This window comes from Kogia breviceps, chromosome 6 (assembly GCF_026419965.1).
Source record: "Kogia breviceps isolate mKogBre1 chromosome 6, mKogBre1 haplotype 1, whole genome shotgun sequence".
Classification (NCBI taxonomy): Eukaryota; Metazoa; Chordata; class Mammalia; order Artiodactyla; family Physeteridae; genus Kogia; species Kogia breviceps.
In genome coordinates this window covers 32,347,268-32,370,303 of record NC_081315.1, presented here as the reverse complement: position 1 = coordinate 32,370,303, position 23,036 = coordinate 32,347,268, and the positions used below count along the sequence as shown (strand labels likewise).

General features: G+C 46.3%; 1 protein-coding gene across 2 annotated transcripts in view; it reads right to left on the bottom strand.

The window, feature by feature from the left end:
- FHDC1 (FH2 domain containing 1) overlaps positions 1–19,562 on the bottom strand; it is a 40,554-nt gene extending 20,992 nt beyond the window's left edge. The window contains exons 1-4 of one of the 2 annotated variants that reach the window (XM_059066674.2): positions 19,352–19,562; positions 12,314–12,932; positions 2,156–2,217; positions 1,386–1,488 (exon numbers count right to left, since the gene is read on the bottom strand). In XM_059066674.2, coding sequence (XP_058922657.1) covers positions 1,386–1,488; positions 2,156–2,217; positions 12,314–12,796 — 648 coding nt within the window. In that variant the 5' untranslated portion in view covers positions 12,797–12,932; positions 19,352–19,562. Of the gene's footprint in view, positions 1–1,385; positions 1,489–2,155; positions 2,218–12,313; positions 12,933–19,081; positions 19,151–19,351 lie in introns of those variants that run through there. The other variant, XM_067036910.1, reaches the window with a different exon arrangement.
- Between the last annotated feature and the right edge of the window lie 3,474 nt (positions 19,563–23,036).

Genomic DNA, 23,036 nt, shown 5'->3' with positions numbered 1-23,036 from the left:
TAGGACTGGGAACCAGAGCAGTCCTAAAGGAGGAAGCATGAAAAATGACCAAGCGGGGAGATGTCCAGAGCAACTAAATCTTTCTGAAAACTCAACTCATTAAACACTATCCATCCTAATAAAAGATCTTGAGTACACCTGAAACTAACACAATACTGTAAATCAACTACACTTCAATTTAAAAAGTACATTTTGGAATGCCCATTCTTTACATAAAAGATTAAGGAGTGTTCGGTATATAGGATCCAGGGTAAATTTTGATCTAATGTACCTTTCCCTCAACTCTTTAAGACCCTTTACTAACATTAACAAATGCCATTAATTAATCTTGGCTTTGGTAAATTATAATTGATTTGCAAACAGAAAACCCGAGGTGGAGAGAGCAGCTCAGAGTACCTAAATATCCAGTTACCCCCGAAGACCCTCAGTTTGGCATTGTGAGTTTATCACTGATGGAAAAGAAAAAGCACAAATACATTTCTCTTGTTGTTATTAATGGCACTAAAGTCGAGTTCCATAAATTATGTCTAGGAAGTGGAGCGAGATCAGGGAGGGGGGAGCCAGCAATATGTGTAAAAGGATAACTTACACTTTTTACTTTATAAGGCTCTGTATTATTTAAATGTTTACAAGCAAATGTATTCGTGTAACTTCTCACTGAAATGTTTAAAGGGTCACTTCTTCAGAAATAGGCAGTATCACAATTTTGGAAGGTTTTACAAAACTGTTTTTCTCTTTTTTATCCTATCGAGCTCCTAATCATTCATCAATTCAGTTAATCCAGTCCAAAAAAAAAATCAATACTTTATTTGTAGTGTGGTACTATATTGCTATCATAGCAATCCCCACCTTTTAATAAATCATATAGACAACATTTATTAACAATTTACCTATCTCTCCAGTTTTTAGAGCATCCTTATTCAAAAGTGGTTTTTTGTTTTGTTTTTTTAAAAGTATATGTATTATGAAACAACCCCAGGTACACCCTAGGCGAAGATCATCCTTAGATGACAGAAAAGGGAACTAACGTTTATTGAGCTCCCATGTGCCAAGTACCATGTTAGATGCATAACTAGGGCTTAATCATCAACAATCCAGTGAGGTAAGCATCATTATCCTCATTTTACAGGTGAAGAAACTAAAGTTCACAGGACTTATGAAAACTTGCCCAGCTTTCTCAATTAAGGGAACAGCGCCAATTTAAACCTAGGTTCTCCAATTCGATAACCCGTACTCTTTCTACAGGGTAACTTTTAATTGTTGGGTGAGAAAACTCTAGTTCTGGGTAGGACAGTGCCCTCCCCATGTGAGTTCTGACATTCCTAAAAATACTAAGCTTTTACTATCACTCCGAACATCTAAAACTCACACCCCGAATTCCTTACCTCCTCTGACTCTGGCAAAAGCTTAAGAAATTCGCGTAACGTCTCCGATCCATAATGCTCACTCTTTCCTTGATGAATATCTTCCACAATGGACAGAGGAGACCTTGAAAAGACAATGATCAGATTCCCTTTCACGTTGGCTGGAGTGCCAAAGAAACACAAGCCAGGGGAAATGAAAACAAACCCCCTCCACCCTCCCTTCCATTCCGCCTCCTTCCCAGTCTGATGGGTGGTTTTGTGTCAGCGATCATAAGAGCCCCACTGCCAGGGAAAGCAGGGAGCCTGATACACCAGAGGCCCCTTTCCCCAGAAAACCATCCTCGGGCATCCCAGAGAGGGCGAAGGTAGCAAGAACCACTGGGAGTCTTCTCTGGGAGAAGAAAAGCAGCTCTGTGGGACTTGTGGAGCCAGAGCCCTCCCCTTTCCACTTGAGGACACGTGAATTTAACACTGTTTGACTCACCCATCCCTCCTCCACTCATGGAGCAACACCTCAGGTGCATTTATAAATTCCCTGACATGTCAGGCGTGGACAGATGCCCCAAGGTAATTCTCCCTGGACTCCAAGCCACCTGATTATGTTTTTATGGAGGAAAACAGCGGAAAGCGACACACACTTGGGGCCTCCTCAAGCCATGTGTCTAAAAACAATTTGCAAGTATGAGGGATGGCTTTCCCTCGTTAGAATCTGCGTTTCAGCTCACAAGCACAGACTCTGATGCTGACAGCAGGGATATGACTAAAGTTTCAAATGTGTGCAAAAATCTTACCTCTTAAACTGCTTTAGAAATATCCCAATGTTCATGCTCCGTTTTGCATCCAAGATAGTAATCTGGAAAAAAAACAAAGACACGTAAGATTAGTAAAGTATGAATAAGAAGAGTTGGAGGAAAGAAGAGAATTAAAACCTATCAAAACACAACACCAATTTTAATGTATAAGAGAGTAATTCCCAATATGTAAATCTGGTGATTAACTGATGCACCTAATATAGTTTTATGAATATCAAAATACTATTATCTCCCCAAATTTACTTTCTGCAATATGTATTTCCTTAATGGTAATAATTACATATATCTTTTTGGGTTTTTTTGGCTGTGCCATGTGGCTTGCAGGATCTTAGTTCCCTGACCAGGGACCGAATCTGGGCCTACATCAGTGAAAACGCTGAGTCTTAACCACTGGCCCGCAGGGAATTCCCATATAGATCTATTTTAATATTGTATAATTTAAAATAAATTATATTAACATTTTCTAAATTTTGCAATTTCCTCTTAGAATAGTATAGCCCACAATTAAAACCCCTAACTGGGAAATAGATGTCTTAGCATAGCAAGAATCATATGAGATTTGAACTCTGAAGCTATTGCAGAGTGAGTCCCAACACTGATTCAGGGATGTAAAAGGATCAACACTGTTATTTTCAGAAACAATAAAATTCTTAATATTTTTCTAAAGGAAAATTTTATTTTCATTGGGAAAGAATATGTATGTCCAGTAGCTCTTTTAGGAGGAGGTAAGAAAGCATCCTACACTTTATTTACTCAGAATTTAAAAAGGAAAACTTTTGTGCTGTATTTTACCAAGTCTAAGATGCATTTTTTTTTGTTTTTTGGCATATGAATATCTCTGGAATCAGGATATGTCTTATAATATATGGATCACCTTTGATTTAATAAAATATGGTGGCTATTCTAATGTACCATCCAAACCCAGATTTTGGCTGCAATAGATTTAAGCTGTTCAGAATTACAGTAGTCTCCCCTTACCCACAGTTTCAGTCACCCTAGGTCAACAGAAATCTGAAAATATTAAATGGAAAATTCCAGAAATAAACAATTCATAAGTCTTAAGCTGTGTGCTGTTCTGAGCAGAGTAATGAAATGTGAAATCTCACATCTCGGGACGTGAATCATCCCTTTGTCCAGCATATCCTGCTCGTTAGTCACTTAGTAGCCACCTTGGTTATGGGGTTATTGTCTTGGTACCACAGTGTTTATTCTCAAGTGACCCTTATTTTATGTAGTAATGGCCCCAAAGCGCAGGAGTAGTGATGATGGCAACTTAGATATGCCAAAGAGAGGCCGTAAAGAACTTCCTTTAAGTGAAAAGGTGAAAGTTCTCAACAAGGAAAGAAAAAACTCGTATGCTGAGGTTGCTAAGATCTACGATAAGAACGAATCTTCCATCCATGAAATTGTGAAGAAGGAAAAAGAAATTCTTGCTAGTTTTGCTGTTGCACCTTAAACTGCAAAAGTTAGAGCCACAGTGCGTGATAAGTGCTTCGTTACAATGGAAAAGGCATTACATTTGTACAAGATATTTTGAGAGAGAGACCACATTCACATAACTTTTATTATAGTACATTGTTATTGATGAAATAAAAATTCGTATTCTAAGGCAAATCAAGGAAAATGTAAGCATAAAAAAATTTTCTCTGCCCTTTGGCCTCCTCTTTCCCCTCTACTGTGCATTGCATATCTGCCTTATGCATCGTCCAAACCTCCCCATCAGCAGAAATACCTGCTCAACCATAAAAAGCAACATTCTCCTGGCATCAACAAGATAACTCCTTAGGAGATAACCTTCCTTCTTAATCTTGTAAGGGGCCACCATGACCTATAACCCACTATTCGCTTTGTACAGGTAGATCTGGACTGTGTAAACTGTCAATAATACGTCATTTAATGCACAGTCCTCTGTCTCAAAAATTTATACAACTGTGCTTTGACCTCTAATGGGCGGAACAGTTCTCAGAGCTTTCTGAGAGTCTGTTCCCAGGTTATAATCCTCAATTTGGCTCGCATAAAATTTTCCGTCTGCGCTTCCCTGGTGGCGCAGTGGTTGAGAGTCCGCCTGCCGATGCAGGGGACACGGGTTCGTGCCCCGGTCTGGGAAGATCCCACATGCCGCAGAGCAGCTGGGCCCGTGAGCCACGGCCGCTGAGCCTGCGCTTCGCCACGGGAGAGGCCACAACAGTGAGAGGCCCACGTACCACACACACAAAAAAATTTCCATCTTTCTTAGATCAGCTGATCCATTTTTGTTCGCTGACATTATAGTTGGTCTATTTTATTATTCCTTATTGTTGTTAATCTCTTACTGTGCGTAACTGATAAATTAAACTCATAGTTGCATATGTGTAGGAAAAAACAGTACAGATGTTCCTCGACTTATGTCCAGATAAACCCACCGTAAATTGAAAATACTGAAAAATGCATTTAATGCATCTAACCTACCGAACATCACAGCTTAGCCCAGCCTACTTTAAATGTGTTCAGAACCTTTACATTAGCCTACAGTTAGGCAAAATCATCTAACACAAAGCCTATTTTATAATAAAGTGTGGAACATCTCACGTAATTAATGCGATACGGTACTGAAAGTGGAAAACAAAATGTCTGTCAGTGTATCGATTGTTCGCCCTTGTGATGGCATGGCTGATGGGAGCTGCTGCACCACCATTGCCCAGCATCACAAGAGGGGCTGTACCGCAAATGGCTAGCAGGGTAAGATCAAAACTCAAAATTCCAAGAACGGCTTCTACTGTATGCCTATTGCTCTCACACCATCATAAAGGAGAAAAATCTTAAGTTGAACCGTCATGGGACCATCTGTCTATATAGGGTTTGGTACTATCCACGGTTTCAGGCATCCTCTGGGGGTCCTGGAACGTATCCCCCGCAGATAAGGGAGAACTACTGTAACAAGTTGGAAGGGATTTATCAGACTAAAATTTAGACAGAATCTTTTTTCAGGGGGTGGGTACTGTTAAATACAGAAGCCATTTCTTTGGAAGTAAATATTCAGGATACATGGAAGAAAGATAACCTTAAAAGTCCGCAATTGTCCCTATTTGTTTTTTGGAAAAGGGAGACGAGCTAACTAGGAATGTTGTTATACGGCTCTTTCTTTCCAAAAGTATGTGATACACTGTGAACAAAAAAGAATCAGGTTTCAGATTAAATTCCCAATCTCTGGGCCTGCTTCTAAGTTTATAAGAGGCAGCAAGTCTGTTAAGGAAAGTTAATGGGACTTCCTGGCTAGAAGGTTAAATTTTTACAAGAGTATGGTTGCCTTCTTTTGAAGACTAATCTTAAACAATCACATTATTTACTGTCCTAGGGGTTTATTTCATGTTAACACAATCACCTGCCAGCCATAAACTAAACTCCCAAGCTAAAAGGACAGACTCCTTATTGGAATCCTACCCACGGATTACAGTTCAAGTTCAGTGTAAAGGGAGGGGAGAGGAGAGGGGAAAGAAAGGGTGAGAATAAAACCTGTCAAACTTAACATCCTTTAAGTGGAAAGCTTTTACCAAAGAGAGGAATCTAAATTTAAGACAGAAACTATGTGCTTACTATAATTCACAAATTAAAAAGTAGGAGCATGTGCATTGATCTGGCTATATATATATATATATATATATATATCCGAAGAGCTTTCTCTGCACTCACTTCTATCCAGAACGGGGGGAAAAACTTTTTATATTTTTTCATTAAATTACCACCTCCTGCTACATTTAACCCTTGATGGCAGCACCCTCCCCCCCTCCACACCCAACCCCACCCTCATCCTCTTCACCCCTCAACCCTCTGGGACTCTGTATCCTCAGCCTAGATCCATAGCTACTATTGCTGGAAAAGTGTGGAGAAATTACTGTTATTGTTCCTATTTGACAGATAAGGAAACTGAGCCTCAGAGATGTCATTTTATACCTGCCCCAAAGCAATACTGAACTGAAATGCCCCAGGGTCTCTCTGGATCCTGTTCACTCTAGTTCCCGTGACTTTCAATATTGCTGCGGATATAGGAAAACAGAGAAGTAGGGAAGGTTCCCCACCAGCCCAGTATCCACGTTGGGAATGGGGGCAGATCTGCAGAGAGCCATCCACGGGGCCCGGCCGAGGCCCCTGGTGACCCCAGAGTTGTATCTGTGGGACGAAGGCCAGGACTCACGTTCTCACGAGCTGAGACGGCCGCCGGGGGTGGAGCTCAGGCCATGGGGAGCACAGGGGGCCACGCCTGGAGCAGCAGCTGTGTCACCAGCGAGGAAACTGGTCACTCATTTAAGGGAATCCAGCAATACTCCTAAGGGAAAACCTGGGCTGGCCATCGCTGAGCAGCGTAAGGGGGAAAACAAAGCCCAGCGCCTCCTCCAAACCACAGGAAAATGAGACAGGTGATAACACTGCAGAGACAGTGCCCTTCTCTCCGGGCATCCTCAGCTCTGCCCAGTGCACGGGCAGTCTCCTCTCAGAGGGCAGGCATCACACTCAGCCTTCTAAAGCGGTGTTATTACACGGTCCTTTAAAGAGGGTTATCACTACATGTGTAAATTAGCTTATCTTACTTCCCAGAGGCTTGCCGGCAGTTCAGATGCCCAAGCGTGTGCGGCTAGAGGTGCTTTTGAGTCACTCCCAGGAGCGCACTCCTCCCGGACTGCACACAGGCGGAGACAAACAACTCTGGGAACAGGGGTGAACTGACCCGGCCCCTCCCTCCCCACCAGTTCAATCAATCCGCATCTACTCTTCTGGACACCGCAGGCCTGCTGAGGCGGGTGTACTCAGAACATACAGAGCTCATGGCCTGTCCCATTAAAGGCCCACCCAAGAGTTAGCGCCATCCCTGGTGAACAGGGGAGCAAAGACGTCAGGCGATGTGTTCAGCTCATCCACCGCAAAGACGTCGCACCCGCTCTCGTAACAGTCTCCCCACAGGCTGCCAGGCGGTGGGGCTGTTCAGATCCCTCTGAGGCACTGAAACAGCAGTGCTGCGTGCTCAGGGAAGCATGTGAATGGCTACACCCCCGGCCCCACCTGTTCAAACCTCCAAATCAGCTCTCCTCCTTTTCTGCTTCTGCAATTTTTGCACTCTCACCCATCCGCCACCAAATCTGCCTCCCATATTCGTTAAAGGAAGAAGGAACTTTTCTTTTTCAGTTGTGGTAAAATACACATAACCGTTACCATCTTAACAGTTTTTAAGTGTACAGTTCAGCGGCAATAGGTACATTCACACTGTTGTGGAATCATCACCACCATCCGCCTCCAGAACCCTTCATCTTGCAAAACTGAACCGCTGTCCCCATTAAACACTAACTCCCCACTTCCCCTCCCCACCCTCTGGCAGCCACCATTCTACTTTCTGCCTCGGTGAATCTGACTACTCCGGGTACTTCATATAAGTGAAATCATACAGTATCTGTCCTTTGGTGACCAGTTTATTTCATTTAGCGTAATGTCCTTAAGGTGGAAGAAGAAATTCTTAAATCACGTTAGCTTCAATTTGTCAAAGGAGGCTTCCTGACCTACTTAAGTGACACTAAATTGTAGTTATTTCAATCCTATGTCAAATCTGAAAAGCAATATTTTAAAAATCTTCCTGTATCCACTAATATAGACTCAGCTTTTGGGTTTTGATGGTTTTTCTTTCTTTTTTTATTTTTGGTTGGCTATTCATGGGGAAATGTCCCTCCCCCAGCTCTGAGGAAAAAAAATGATAGTCCAGTTGAAGCTTTTTTTTCCCTTTCAAATACTCTACCTAGGTCTATAGTTCTCAACTGAGCATGTCTCAGAATTCCAGAACATTCTGGGACCATAACAAAAGTTGACAAAGAATGACTGATACCTGAATTACTGTGTGGGAGAATAACATTACTTTTCATAAACTTAGAAAAACCAATCTTCCTTCCTTCCTCTCTCTTTCCTGTCCTCTCTCTTTCTAATAAGCAATTTTAATTATTTCTTATGTAGTATAGTTAACTAACACTAATTGTAATATTACCACAGACACCATAGTGAATGATCTCAAGTGTTTCAATGTTTGCATTTTCTTCTTCATTTTTAAATGTCAGTTTTATGGAGGTATAACTGACAAATAAAACTAAGATATTTAAGGTGCACATCATGGTGAGTTGATATATGTATACACTAAATACTTGTATACATTCCCTCCATCACCTCACATATTTACTTATTTATTTATTTATTTTTTGGTGAGAACAATTAAGTTCTACTCTTTTAGCAAATTTCAATTACAGAATACAGTGTTATCACCTATAGTTGCCAGGTTTCACATTATGTCCTTAGACCCTATTCATATTATTGTGTTTTCTCCGTGAACCCCTATTTTGACTTATCATACTGATACCTTACAAGATAGCCCCTTCGCTCCCTTGGTTCAGTTCTGTTAGTTCAGTTTACTTTCTTTGGAGGATACCAAATGGCTAGGGCTGTCCTTGCCTTGAGAGCATTTCAGATTCTGTAGGGAGACAAGGGTAGCCCCAACTAACCAGCTCCGAGGGGCTGAAGAGCAGCGCTAACAGATGGATGGGGGCTTCTCAAACGTGAGATCACCAAACTCGGAAAAGAAGGTGGAGTTTGAGTTGAACCTCTTTATTATTATCCCCAGTAATACCCTTTGTTATTTCTAATTACTTTACTGAAGTTTATTACTGTAACATCTGTAGCTTCTTCAAGTTAATTTTTGTCTAGCAAAGATACAAAGATAGTCTTTCATAACTTTTTCCCCCTTTACTACATGTTCTAATTTACTGTTTTAGATGTTGTTCTCCCTAAATTCAGCCATTCCTAAACCCAGCTCTTCCCTGTCTCCCAGTAAGTTCTTCCTTCGTAGTATAATGGAACTTATTTGTAGTGCTTTATAAGCCCTTTAAAGCCGGAGCCAACCGCATAATGGCAGGCCATTTCTGTAGGAGGTTATTACATTTCAAGGGAACATAATCTGATCCGTGGCATGTTTGAGCCTTCAGAATTATGAGCTGTGTGGCAGCAGATGGGAAGGCCATGTTTCCAGGCTCAGGCGGCCAAACATGCTATGTATGTATTCTCCAGTCCACACAGTTTCAACCCTGGACTCCACTTTCTACAGAGTGAATTGGAAGATTTATTACTGGTCCATGTTAGACTATCATTCTGCTGCGTTGTAACTTCTTTAAAGAAAATCTAATGAGGGAAGAAAACAGCATGTACTATATTCTTTTACCAAAAAAAAAAAAAGAAGTATATATAATACTTCTAGCCATGTTGGAGATTGCATGAAAAATGGAAACTAATTCTGGGTAACCCTCTGTGATGTGACAATATTATCTAATCTGCCCTTAAATCCATCCACCTACACTACTTATCCTACCTGAGTACTGAGAAGCTGAAGAGTTAGATTATCTTATGATACACAGTCATGGCGATTTAATTTTTCCTTCTAGACTGCTATCTCGCAGATTAGAACCTACATGTGTTAAAGATATCTGCACACCCACCATTCATAGCAGCATTATTCACAAAAGCCAAAAGGTGGAAGCAACCCAAGTGTCCATCAACAAATGACTGGATAAACAAAATGTGGTATATACATACAATGGACTATTATTCAGCCTTAAAATTCTGGTGCATGCTACAACATGGAGGAACCTTGAGGACATTATACTGAATAAAACAGTCCAGTCACAAAAAGACAAATACTGGGACTTCCCTGACAGTCTAGTGGTTAAGACTCTGCTCTTCCAATGCAGGGGGTGTGGGTTCGATCCCTGGTTAGGGAGCTAAGATCCCACATGCCACATGGCCAAAAAAAACGCCACAACTCTTCTGAAACTCTTAAATGGTTCCTTAAAAAAAAAAAAAAAAGACAGATGCTGTGTGAGGTACCTAAGAGTACTCAGGTTCATAGAGACAGGAAGTAGAAGGGTGGCTTCCAGGGGCTGGGGGGACGGCAGGGAATGGGGAACAGCGCTTCAGTTTTGTGAGATGCAAAGGATTCTGTGGATGGATAGTGATGGCAGCCTTCCAACGATGTGGATGTTTCTGTGCCACTGAACTGTATGCTTACAAATTGTTAAGAAGGTGAATGTTATGTATATTTTACCACCATTTAAAAAATAATTGTTCAGTTTCAGGTTTTTTTCTTTTTTTTAAGTTAAAGAAAAACAAACAAAAAGAGTAAAGAAATGTACCTAGGGTGGAGAGAGGCAAAAAGAAAGATTCTTTTTACCTGAATTTTAGATCTGGCCTAAGAAATGGACGTCTCTGCTTCTGCCATAGGTGGGAAAAGATGCCACACACCCTGCCAGTTCCTACCATCAGGGGGTCTTAACCCCTCTTGAAGTCACTAACATAAAGCAGCAAGTTCCACACAGCCCCCTGAACTATCAGTGGCCAAATAAGTGTCCCCAGTGTATAAGGGACTCTGCCCATTCTAACCTGGTCAGCTGCTTCCCCAGGAGCGTGACCAGCCAGACCCCCTTCTGTGTGCAACAGGGGCCTTCCTGAGACATGAGCTCTGCCTCCACGCACCCATCCACTCTTTCCTTTAAAATGCTTCAAGGCCAGTAGGTAGAGCTAGGAAACAATGGTGAGCATGACCTACTGTCCAGCAAGGAGCCTCTGCTGGAAGCTGGGGCAGAGGCCAGTGTACTAAGGAAGCGACTTCTTGCCCCTTCTGAGACTGAAAGGACGCGCTGCGAAATAAAAGGCCGTTGCATAAAGGAAAGAGCAGGGAAAGCCAGGTTCAGCACAGGAGGGCACTAAGGATGTCCTGAAGACTTCCTCTCAAATCATCTCACAGCTTACACCTAATTCTAGTCCTAGGGTTCTCCACATTTTATAATAAATGGACTCTTGGCTATTTCAACAGGGGACCATACCGCCAGCTTCAAGGGCCCCCAAGTGAATTCCTGAGCCAGACAGAGAAAAGAGGTCAATACTGTCAGCTCAAGAATTCAATAATGCAGAGAGCTGCTACTTCATTCCAGAGCCCTGCCTGCCCACTCTCTTATCTAGTCAGCTCTATCTTTGACCTATTTTCTCTGCTCCTTTACAACAGATTAAAAAATGATGCATTTCTGTTGCCCCCCCTACAGCATTCTTTTCTTTTAACCCCGGTTTCCTAATGATTTCTTCTAGCAAATAGAGGTTTCTTAATTTACTTTCATGTTTCTAGCCAGCGCGTACTTAGAAATGTAATTTTTTACTCAGTTTCTATGATGTTCGGTGACCTGTAGCTCTGAAGCCATGCTTTCATTTACCTTCTTATAACTTGCTAGCTTTATTTTTTTTTTAAAGATTTTTTCGATGTGGACCATTTTTAAAGTCTTCATTGAATTTGTTACAATATTGCTTCTGTTTTCTTTGTTTTGGTTTTTTGGCCACAAGGCACGTGGGATCTTAGCTCCCCGACCAGGGATGGAACCTGCACCCCTTGCATTGGAAGGCAAAGTCTTAACCACTGGATCGCTAGGGAAGTTCTAACTTGCTAGCTTTATATTTTCCTCAAAGTAACACAGTTCCTGTTCACTGGAAATGTGCTTTGTAGAAAGTCTATCTGAAAATAGCTTTATGCTTTGGCTCTCTGGAATCTGTTCCACAATGGCCAACACTTAATTCAGAGATCCAAAGAACGAAGGCCACCTCACAACACTTGTGGAAAGAAAGCTGGAGGGAAAAATAAAGGTAAAAGTCTAAGGATGTACACTATTTAATGATGTTATTTAATAAAAGGCACGTTGTCTCAGAAACCTCCAGTTAATCTCAGGTAACTGAGTTCAGGAGCTCGGGTTTTTGTTTCAATGGCGACTCATAATACTGAGTTTCAGCAGAACTGCTCCACCAGGGGAAACCAGGCAGATGTGCTGGAGGCAAGGCGCTGCCGGCAGGCCAGGAGCGAAGCCTCCAGATAACATGTTCCCCGCATGAGGTCACCATCCTCTGGGATGCCTGCCAGGATATGGCTCGCATGCCTCTCACACTTTTTTGCTACTCAGCTCAAGCTCATCATTTCCAAAGCATGTTCACTTGCATTATCTTATTTCTCAGTGATTCTAGCAGGTTTTGAACTGTACACACGTCCCCAAACACAAAGCAGTGCAGTGTGGGTAGAGCCATCCCTCCGTGGACCGTTCTTACCTCTTCTCTGCCCTCCCTGAAGGACGAATTTAAAGGCCCTCCTCTCCCAGAAGGGGAAGACTTGGTGGTATTTTCTTGCTGCCCAAACAGCTCCTCGATGCTCTTTGTATCAATCTGGTAGTGATGCTGCTGCCTGGCTGCCAAGGTCCAGATGTTGGTTTTGCCACGAACTTGCTCCTCTGGAATGGTTTTCCAAAAAAAGCTCCTTATCCGCTTTTTCTTACCGAGGTGGCTATAGCCGTTCAGGTGAGAGGTTGGGGGTAGTCCTGGGGGGGGAGGGGGGACCGGAGGCCCCCCAGGCAGTGGAGGGGGAGGGGGAGGAGAGGGAGGAAACCCTTCCCCCGAGTATGGGCATGGCGGAGGTGGAGGGGGTAGAGGAGGAGGTGGTGGTGGCGGCATTTGCCCAATCATGAATCCAGCTGTCGTGGCAATATTCCCATTTCCTTTATCACTGACCAAGGAGACACAATTCATAACGTGCATAGTACTGTTGCCTTCTAAGGAGATAACTTCTTGACCTTGGGGAAGTAGACACCGACATCAAATTTGTGTCATACTTTTCTGCCCACTAGTCTGCTGCCAGAGCAAAGGCAACTGCGCTGTGTGTCATCTTCCAAACCTGCGAAGATAAAACAACTTTAAAATCAGTGCAGGAAAACATGGCTATACTAGTGACTCCCTTCCGAGGCCAGCGCCAGTCCTCCGGAGGAGTTGGATGTTAAAATCAATGAGGGGCCACACATCCAAAAGAGAACTAAAAGGGACTAATACTTTTCTAAGTGTGAACCAAATTTTACTACCTGGAAATGCTGCCAAAGCAGCAGCAATAAATCCAACTTGGAAACCTTCCCTTCATCAATAAAACACATATTTACACCAAGAACCTGCAATAGGTTCAGCAAGTACTGCTCACTTTCTGAACAAGCTACTTGTTCATTAACTGGCTCGTTTTCTTTGGGCAGTGGATCCCCAACCCCTGGGGAAATTACCCAAATGGCTGCAGCCCTAGTGACTCTGCCTTTTTCCAGTACGGACATGTCCCCTACCCATCAGTCAGTGGGTCAAAGGGCATCCTCCACCTTGCACATAATAGGCAGGGCATTCGGGGACGATAAAATAATGGCTGAGCTCCTTCCCCTGGAGTCAGTGCCATCATCTTCTCCCTACACTTGGTGATGCTGCCCCCGGCCCTGCAAATAGAGAAAAGAACGCCGGACATGAAGATATAAGGTTCCAGCTCTAAATCAAGCTTTACTGCTTACACTTTTAGAAAAGGCATTTTGCCTCACTAGATTTGGAGTTTCTCATTTGTCAGATTAGGAGGTTGGCACTGACCTCCACCATCACTTCCGATGCGATTGTTTTGGGTTCTGGTTAAGCTCTCTGGAGCTTAACTCTCTGGAAACCACCAGAACTTCTCAGTGCCTCTTCTGCTTCTTCTGTGACGCTATCAGCAGAGGAGACATGCACACACAAGGGGATGCTGCCCGAATCACACCTGCCACACGGCTACCTCTTATCCACTCGGGCACTGACTTATCTTGGTGGCTTGTGTTTTTATTGACCTTTAAATGTTCATTTTTGTTCATCTGTTGTGGACCTGATGTGAAAACAGGGGTCAAAATAACTACAGTTCTTCAGATGTGAGGACAGGTAAGTGGAGATGTAGAACATGGGGCCCCGTGTAGGCTTGTGGAATGAGAACCCCAACTATTTGGGTGTGTGAAAAGGGGGCTGTTTCGTCTAGGTCGTAAAGGGTCACGTGGAGGGGCTTTTTACACTGGACTCCTGAGAGAAATTAACTTTCTACCGCATTACTGTTCAAAGCTCACAGTTACACATCTTCATCAAACAATGCAGAATTCTACAGGAGTAAATGGTCTGATATCACTAATTCAAATATTATTAAATCTTTTACACAGACTCATACATAAAAGGCAGGACTGCCTTGGGAGTAAGAGGGGAGACTCCAAAAACAGACTGCTTTTCCTCAGATTCCAGTTCTGCTACTTCTTTAGGTGTGCAACCTGGGGTGAGGTAGGTTCTCTAACCTATGTTTCAGCATCCTCCTCTATACTATAAGCATATACCATTCCATTGGTTTGTATGAGAATAAATGAGCTCATACGTGTACGCCCTTACCAAGATGGTACATAGTTAGCCATTATTAACAACAACTGGTGTCACAGGTACATACGATTTCTCTTTACTTTCACAGGCACTACATTTGCTTTAAAATATGTATTGGGTTTATAGGTAAAACGCTAGGTTACCCTTGGCTACTAGAAACATACCTTTAATATTTCCATTCTCTGCTTCCTAAGTTACTAGGTTTGTGAGCTCTGTCCCTTTTCAATACTCAGTGATTGTATATTAAGTTATCTCTACATTACAAGAACAAATGTTTTTATGAAACATTTAAATATTTAAGTTCTGAAAATTATGTACAGGTAGAAAATAGCATTTCCAACTATTTACTGGATAATTTTTTTTTTTTTAGCATTTTAACCACTTTTAAGTGTACATCAGTGGCATTAAGTACATTCACAGTGTCGTGCAGTGTTTGGGTTTTTTTGTTTTGTTTTGTTTTATTGTTTTGTTTTGTTTTTTGCCGTACGTGGGCCTCTCACTGTTGTGGCCTCTCCCGTTGCGGAGCACAGGCTCCGGAGGCGCTGGCCCAGCGGCCATGGCTCACGGGCCCAGCCGCTCCGCGGCATGTGGGATCTTCCCGGACCGGGGCATGAACCCGTGTCCCCTGAATCGGCAGGCGGACTCACAACCACTGCATCACCAGGGAAGCCCTGTGCAGCGTTATCATGGGATAATTTTTTAGAAAGTAAAACTGAAAATATTTATCCAAGCCAACTTACAGCTCACTTGAGATGCAACTTGCTTGTAAAAGGAGTTTTCATAATTATGGTTAGGGGCATGACTAGGCTGTTTTCATAGTCGACATCCCTAAAGCAAATGACTCACTGTCAATTACAGTTTATAGTTATATCTGAACTCTTCTTTTCTCAAGACTGCACAGGTAATCTTGACAGTTTATCCTTACATATTTTAAAATACTTCTGTACATGAAATATCGCATGTATAGAAAAATTGCTACTCCTCCAATTCCAGATATGCTGACTTGTTTATAGATTATCCCTGTTAAGAATGGTGATAAGCTAAAAAAGTGTCCATCCTAGAAAGCAATAACTCATTCAGTGCTGCGTTAGTATATGCACAGCTGTGCCATTAAACCTCACAGAGCAAATGTAGAGATACTAATAAAGAGTGAAAAAGACTATGCCCTCCGAGGCCGTGCAACACCGTCTTCTAATACCAAAGCCCCAAAGCATGCGAGTCCTTTTGAGTATAGTCTGTTTTGCAGAGGAAGTACCAGATTAAAGCTTGTCAAAGTAAAAAGTGACACACGTTAGCTATGCATCAGGATTCTAACCACTGTCACGGTCTTGAGAAAGAATGTTATTTTAGAAAGTTAAAGGAACAAAAGAAAATTTACAACATTGTTCCTGGTATGTTGTCTGGCTAATTTTTTCCCAGGGTAACATACAAGGATCCTAGGCCCCCAACAGCTTCTAATGAATGAGTTCTCCAGCAATGATTAGCTAAGATGCTAATGCTTTTACTACAAGCCTCAATAGGGCTTTGATAGGGTTTCCCCCTTGGGCCAGGATTTCCAATGTCAAAGAGATGGCAGGAAAAAGAGAGTGCAGACAAACATTCTAACCCTTTCCACAGTCTTACGAGATATTAAAACAGAGGATGCACAAAGAATATTCGATTTACTATGGTACTGTCCGCAGTAAAGATGCAAACACATACTCTCCAAATATGCTAGGAGAACATAGGTGATGCAGCAGCCCCAAAGATGGCTGTTTCACACCGCGGGCAGCTGCCGGCAAGGACAATGGAATTAGCCTTAGGCTGTATCTGGAAAATGTCAAGTGTCCCATCAATCTCCCCAGGGCAAACAGAGACAGGCCTGTATTTAACATCTCACCTACAGGTTGGGGACCTCAGCAGCAGGGGGGATGGCTGCTAAGGTTGACAAATGCCCAGGCCTGAGTAAACTGTACAGCTGTCACAATAAGTCTCTGAAGATGAGAACTTCTCTTTGAGTCCCTGGGTGCTAATCATGACCCATTGGGGGTAAGTCCCAGTGAAGCCCCCTCCTGGGGACGCTACTAGCTCAGCTTGAGCATCTCCCAACTGTGTGGATTTTTAATAAGGGGATGCTGTGACCATGTACCTAGCCTTTAGTTGATCATCAAGCAAAAAGTCTTAGAATGAGAAGAATAAGGGTCTCCAAAGAAGCCCTGGGGCCCCTCCTAAACTCTTTTGCCTAAATAGCCAGGATTACTTTGCTCTTGGTGTCAGAAACATCGTTGAAGCTCTAGTCTCTTCAAGGGAGTGGGTGGGAGGGAAGAAAAGAGTAAGTATGCTTCATTTCACAGTGTATTTAGGAGGAAAACATGTTTCTGAAAGCCAGTTTAGGGCTCAGAGCACGCCTGAAAAACGGTTAGTGGGGCCTTGTTGCTCAGATGGTCACTCACCCCCTAGGTCAACAATAATCAGAAGTAAACGCCACCCCAGAAAAACCTTTCCCCTTGATTCCTGACATGTGTCACAGCTGAGGTGGGATCAGGAAAGGCTGGCCCACACCCTTCTGATGACAAACGGGGGTTAGAGCAAGCCGGGTGTGGAGGAGAGGCAGAGGAACACACGGCCCTTTTTTACTGGGGAGAGAAGAGAGGGTGCGGATGGGACAGGCCATTTTAAAATATGGAGTTTTTGCTCTCCACCAACTCACTGGGAACAGGCTCCTCCCCCACCACCTATCTTTCAGAATCTTTCTGGATTATTGAACACAGCACGTCAAACCCCACAGTCGAACCAGAGCTGGCAACATCCAACTCTTCACCTTGGCACTCTCACCAGCAGTGGAAGAACCCAAGATGTTTCCAGTCCGCGCGTTTAATCTGCCGCCGACAACATGAACAGTCCACAGATGCCCCCCGAGCGCAACACCCTGGGAGCGGAGGAAAAAACGCCTGTTTCTGAATGTGCATTTTCAGCTTCTCTCAATGTCCCCAAACAAAGCAAACGGGCGCCAAAGGATGCTCTAGAGAGAGGAAAGGAAGCGCTAGCGACTCACTCCAGGAAGACAGACAACTGTGGGTCAGGAGACGAGAGGGGGTCACAGACGGCCGAACAGCAGGCGCAGTTTCTGTGCAAACAGCTGTTTGAAAACGGACTCCTGGGTCCTGAAGAAACTCGGCGTGGGGGACACCGGGGGCCCGATTTCTTTCGCAGAGTCTGGACTCCCAACAGTTCCCTAGGTCTCTGCAGTGGCGGGCGGTCCACCGCGTCCTTACTCCCCCAACCCTCGGACCGCGTCCCGCCCCAGCCACTCACCAAAGCGTCACCGGCTCGGCCGCGCGAAAGGCTCGAAGGGCGCCGCGTCCGTCCGAGTCCCCGGGGAGTCCGTGGGCCGCCAGCCCCAGCTCGTCCTTATCTGGGCGGCCGCGGAAGGAGTGAGAGAGCGGGCGCCGGTGCGCGGCCCAGACAGACGCCTACACGAGCCGCGCAGGCTCTGCGGCGGGGCCGAGGCGCGCGCCGGGGAGGGGCCGCCGCACGAGGACACGCGGGTCCACGGTGCGGACGCCGAGGCACGGCAGGACCCTCTACCTCCCGCGGGCACCGAGCGCGCGCGCGTCCTCAGGCAGAAGCTAGTGGAGCGGCAGCCGCACTAGCTCGCCCCTCCCGGAGCCCCGCAGGGATCGCCGGCCCCGCCCCTCGCCTCGAGCGCCCCCGCCTCCCCCGCGGATCCCCGAGGCCCCGCCCCCTTCGCGGGGGCTGCCGAACCTGGCTCCTCGGAGCGGAGTGGGGGGCTCACTAGGGAAGGTGTCACTGTGCTTGAAGCGAAAGGGGGAATCTCCCAGTTTGCGGGCTCCTCCCCCTCCTCGAACCTCCGCGGCGACACCTCCCCACGTCTGGGGTCCGGGTCCCGAGCGCGGCGGGAGAGAGCCTCACGGCCGCAGTGCGGAGCAGCCAAAAGGAACGGGGAAGAGCCGGCGAGAAAAACACAGAGGGGAGACTCCTGGTGTTTGGTCGGAGCATTAAACCGAGAGCCCGGTGTCCCCGAGCTGAGGCACCGAAGAGGCTGGAGGTGACCCGCCAGCCCACCCACTTCCTCCCTAAACTTCCACAAGCGCAGGGCTCAACTTCTAAGCTGAACTTCGCACGGGCAGAGCGAACGTGCCAGAGCGAGTACCGCCTTGTCCTCGGTCCGTATCACCCGGACGCGGTCCTGGCCAGCCCCGCACCACAGTCAGGAGGGGCAAGTCGTGGCTTCCCCTCTGGCCAGGGACCCGGCGCGGGCGCCCCCAGTTGCGCGCTCTTGGACGGGCGGGGATCAGCTGGGAGCTCAGTTTAGCTGAAAGTCCTGGCAGCTAAAGCTCAATCAGCCGGCCCAGGTTTAACCCGGAGGCGGCCCGGTACCTAGCTGGTCCAGACGTGCGCGTCTTCCCCTCAAAGGACGGATGGCTGTCCTCTGCAGCCCAGGGAGTGCAGCCGCCAAAGTCGGGGGAGCTCAAACCTCCCCAGCCTTCCCGGTGAGGCTCGAAGGCAGCCGAGATTCAGTGCCACAGCCCTCGGTCCTGACGGATCCCCGCCCCCGGCCCTCCGGAGCCGAGGAGTCTCGGTCCCCGGGTGCCCCCGAGCAGCGATCGCCCTGACTGGGCCGCGCGACTCACTCACCCGCGGCCGGCGCTCCCAGCGCGCGCTCCCCTCTCCCCGCCGCCCGCGGTCTCCCAGCGCCGTCGCCTCCTCCCGGGCCACTGCAGCCCGGGCTGCTCGGGGCCGCGAGGGGGCAGGGCGGCGCGGGGCGGGGCGCGGCCGCTGCCTCAGGTAACAATGCTGCAGACCAGGCTGCTCCCGGCGCCAGCTGCAAAGGGCAGCACGCCCTTTCCAGCTCGGCCTTTCCTCCCTCCCACCCTTGAGCGCCAACATCGGCGCTGCGGCGCTCACCTTCACCTGCGCGGGGCCCCGGGGGCGGCAGGCGGCTGCCAGCATCTGAAGGCTGGAGCGGGGCGGCCACCGAGGAAAGTATGGGCGGCGGCGGGGGACAGAGATGTACGGACTGTGAAGAAGAGCTAGGTGTCCTGGTGGAACCAGCCAGGGGAGGCGCCAAGCTGGCTCTCAACCGGCAAGTGGCTCCACAAAGGAGCCTCTGCGGCAGCCTCCCGGACACCCTCTCCTGCGCACACGCGCGCGCACACACATGTGCGCACACGCACACTCATGCACGCTCCGCTCAAACCCCGCGCGCACACAGGCCACCCTCTGCCCCAAACACTTCGTTTTTCCCTGGAGCAGGAGGCAGCATCTGGGTGAACTGTCTCAGCCCGCGTGGCCGAGTCCCCAGCCGGGCCAGAGCTTCCCAAAGGTCAGCTTCTCCCTGGGACCTGCTATCCTGCAAGTTTGTTACTTTTTTTTCTTTTCTTTCTTTCCCTCCCTCCCTCCCTCCCTTCCTTCCTTCCTTCCTTCCTTCCTTCCTTCCTTCCTTCCTTCCTTCCTTCCTTCCTTCCTTCCTTCCTTCCTTCCTTTCATCTCCTCAATGATTATGGTGACAGAAACCTTTCAGTTATATATAAAAGAAAAAGTCCACTCCAGGACTGATCACATGAACAGATGCTGTCTGGGAAAGGCTCCTCACAGGAGGAAACCGGGGAATGGTTTTATCGCATCTTTTTTCAAAGTGACTTATGATGCCAGGCAGTGAGAACCGAGTAATCAAAGAAAACCTATCCCCGGAGAACCGACTGATCTGAAATCAGCTGCAGGGGTGGAGAGGCGCCCTCTGCGGGGATGAAGTCATTGCTACCTTTGGCTCTGTGCTCCCAGTTACAAAACAGGGCTTATCCAGCCTCTGGTGCCTGATGACTGCCTCTCCACCCTGGTCCACAGCCCCTGAAATCACAGGACAGAATTCGTAACATCCACAGGAATAGAAAAAGAGAAGCTATTAGGGTAAAAACTGAAAACAAACAAACAACCAACCAAAAACCAAAATTCTGCCCACCAACAGCCCATATTTTAGCCATGGACCGGGCTTACACTAACCATCAAGAGAAGAAGATCCAACTAAGACCACGGAAAATCTCAAGGAGTGGGAAGTGTAATAAAAGAGAAAGCCCCATGCTCGGGGAGTTAATATTAACCCCAAAGGAATACTGACTGCACGGGCAAAAGCTAAATTACAGTATATCAAAGTGAGGAGCTAATGGCATCCTCTCCTTTTCTTTTATGTCAGTCTCGCCAGATGAGGAGTCGAGCCACTGCACACTTCCTGCTTGTCAAGTCCCCCTCCAACCTGGGCTTCCCCACAACGTACTGAGTGTGCATTCTAAAATCAGTCACTGTTTTGAAGGGTCAAGTCCAGTGACCCGTCCTCAGCCCCTCAGCCCTTTGATGTCCTGCAGCATCCTGGCCTACAGGCCTTCTCTCTGCCTCTTCGGCCTCCTCTGCTGACCCTTCTTCTCCTTTGGGGACGGTAACCAGATTCTTCCAACTCTTTATTTCCCATTATCCCATGGGTACTGCCTTCTGACTTCAACCTGAAGGGGCCCAGATTTTGTGGGGCCTGAAGCTTGTGTAGCTCATGAGGGAGCTTTTAAAAGAAAAACAATAAAAACTTATATACAAACACAACACCAGCTATGTGCTTTTGGAAGTGTCTGGGGGAAAGTTAGAGGCACAAAAACTTGAGCTCCGAGGTAAACCCACTTCTGATTTCACCTCTATGTCAGGGATTCTTGAATCCATGTTGTCCCTGTAATGGTTCAAGTCCAAATTCATTGCAAAAGTCAACTCCTCTGTCTCTCAAAACTACTACTCTTCCAGCCTGCACCCCTTACTTAAGACCTGACTTTTAAAATTCAAAATCCCAGCTTTCCCTTGGGTTCTTTTCCTCTTTTACATTTTTTATATCCAAGTATTTGCCAAATATGTTGCTCTTTTCCCAGTAAGATCTCTTCCATCTGTACTTTACATCCACTGCCACTACACATGCCCCGATTAGAGGAAAGGGGAACTGATGTTCATTTGCTGTTGGCTGTGTGTCAGGCATCACACTTGATTCTCACAACCATCCTAGAAACCCTACCTTCTGTATTGTCTGGCTTAGACAAGTGAAACCGGACTGGTGCATCCACTGCCTCAACCATCTTTCTGCCTCTGCCCTCTTCTCCCTACTCTGCTGTCAGGTCAGTGTTTTTAAAAGTCTGATTTCGGGCTTCCTTGGGGGTGCAGTGGTTAAGGATCCACCTGCCAATGCAGGGGACACAAGTTCGAGCTCTGGTCCAGGAAGATCCCACATGCCTCGGAGCAACTAAGCTCGTGTGCCACAACTACTGAGCCTGTGTGCCACAACTACTAAAGCTCACGCGCCTGGAGCCCGTGCTCCACAACAAGAGAAGCCACTGCAGTGAGAAGCCCACACAGCACAATGAAGAGTAGCCCCCGCTGGCCAAAACTAGAGAAAGCCCGCACGCAGCAACGAAGACCCAACGCAGCAAAAAAATAAATAAAATAAATTTAAAGGAAAAAGTCTGATTTCATCACACTACACACCTGTTCAAGCCTTCTGTAGGTTATGTAGGTGGCTACAGGGAAGGCTGCCTCTGGCAGCATCCTGCCTCCATCTCCACGGTGTGAAGCACCCCATTTCACTCAGTTTGTAGATGTAATTTTTGATGCATTTGCGGGTGGAAGTAAGATCCACATCCTTTTACTCTGCTGTCTTGATTCCCTCCCATTTCACTTGAGCAGCATTCTGTGCTGCCCCTGAATGTGACATGCTTATTTTGATTCTTCTTTTCGGTGCTGTGCATATGAGGTGGCCAAGAAGTACTTGAATAGAGCAGAACACAGCTCTCACGTAGAGTCAAGGTCCTGATGCATTGGATTGTAGGCTGCAAATCCAGAGGACAATTTATTCTCCATTTATTAATTGTGAGCTACATCTTCATCTCACCTAAGATTGTGCTTGGGAGTATACACTACCAAACGTAAAATAGATAGCTAGTGGGAAGCAGCCGCATCGCACAGGGAGATCAGCTCGGTGCTTTGTGACCACCTAGAGGGGTGGGAGAGGGAGGGTGGGAGGGAGATGCAAGAGAGAGGAGATTCGGGGATGTATGTATATGTATAGCTGACTCACTTTGTTATACAGCAGAAACTAACACACCATTGTAAAGCAATTATACTCCAATAAAGATGTTAAAAAAAAAAAAAAAAAAAAGGACCTGCCATTCATCTGTATCCCAGCAACCTGCGAGCCACCCTGTCTGCGAAGAAAAGGCTGGAGAGACTCCTGAAGCCAAGCCGCCTGAAGTCAGCGCAGCCCTGGAGCTTGTGGCTTGGAGCTGGCTGTTGCTGCTACGTCCTGGGCTCCTGAGCCTTGGTCAGTGGCCAGCCCACACTCCTGCAAGCAAGCCACACCTCCTGGGAGTGCGCCAGTAGCTCGGAGTGGCCTCCCGGGTGCTGGCTCGGAGCCCTACTGAAGAATTCTGTTTGCAGCTTGCTTGTCCCTCTCCCCAGGCTGTCCCTTCCAGATTGTTCCATTTCCTTTGCCCAGTTCATTTCTTTTCTTCCAGCTTCACCTCCTCAGCCCTGAGAAGCTTTCAGTTTCTCCTACATCAAGCATTTTGGA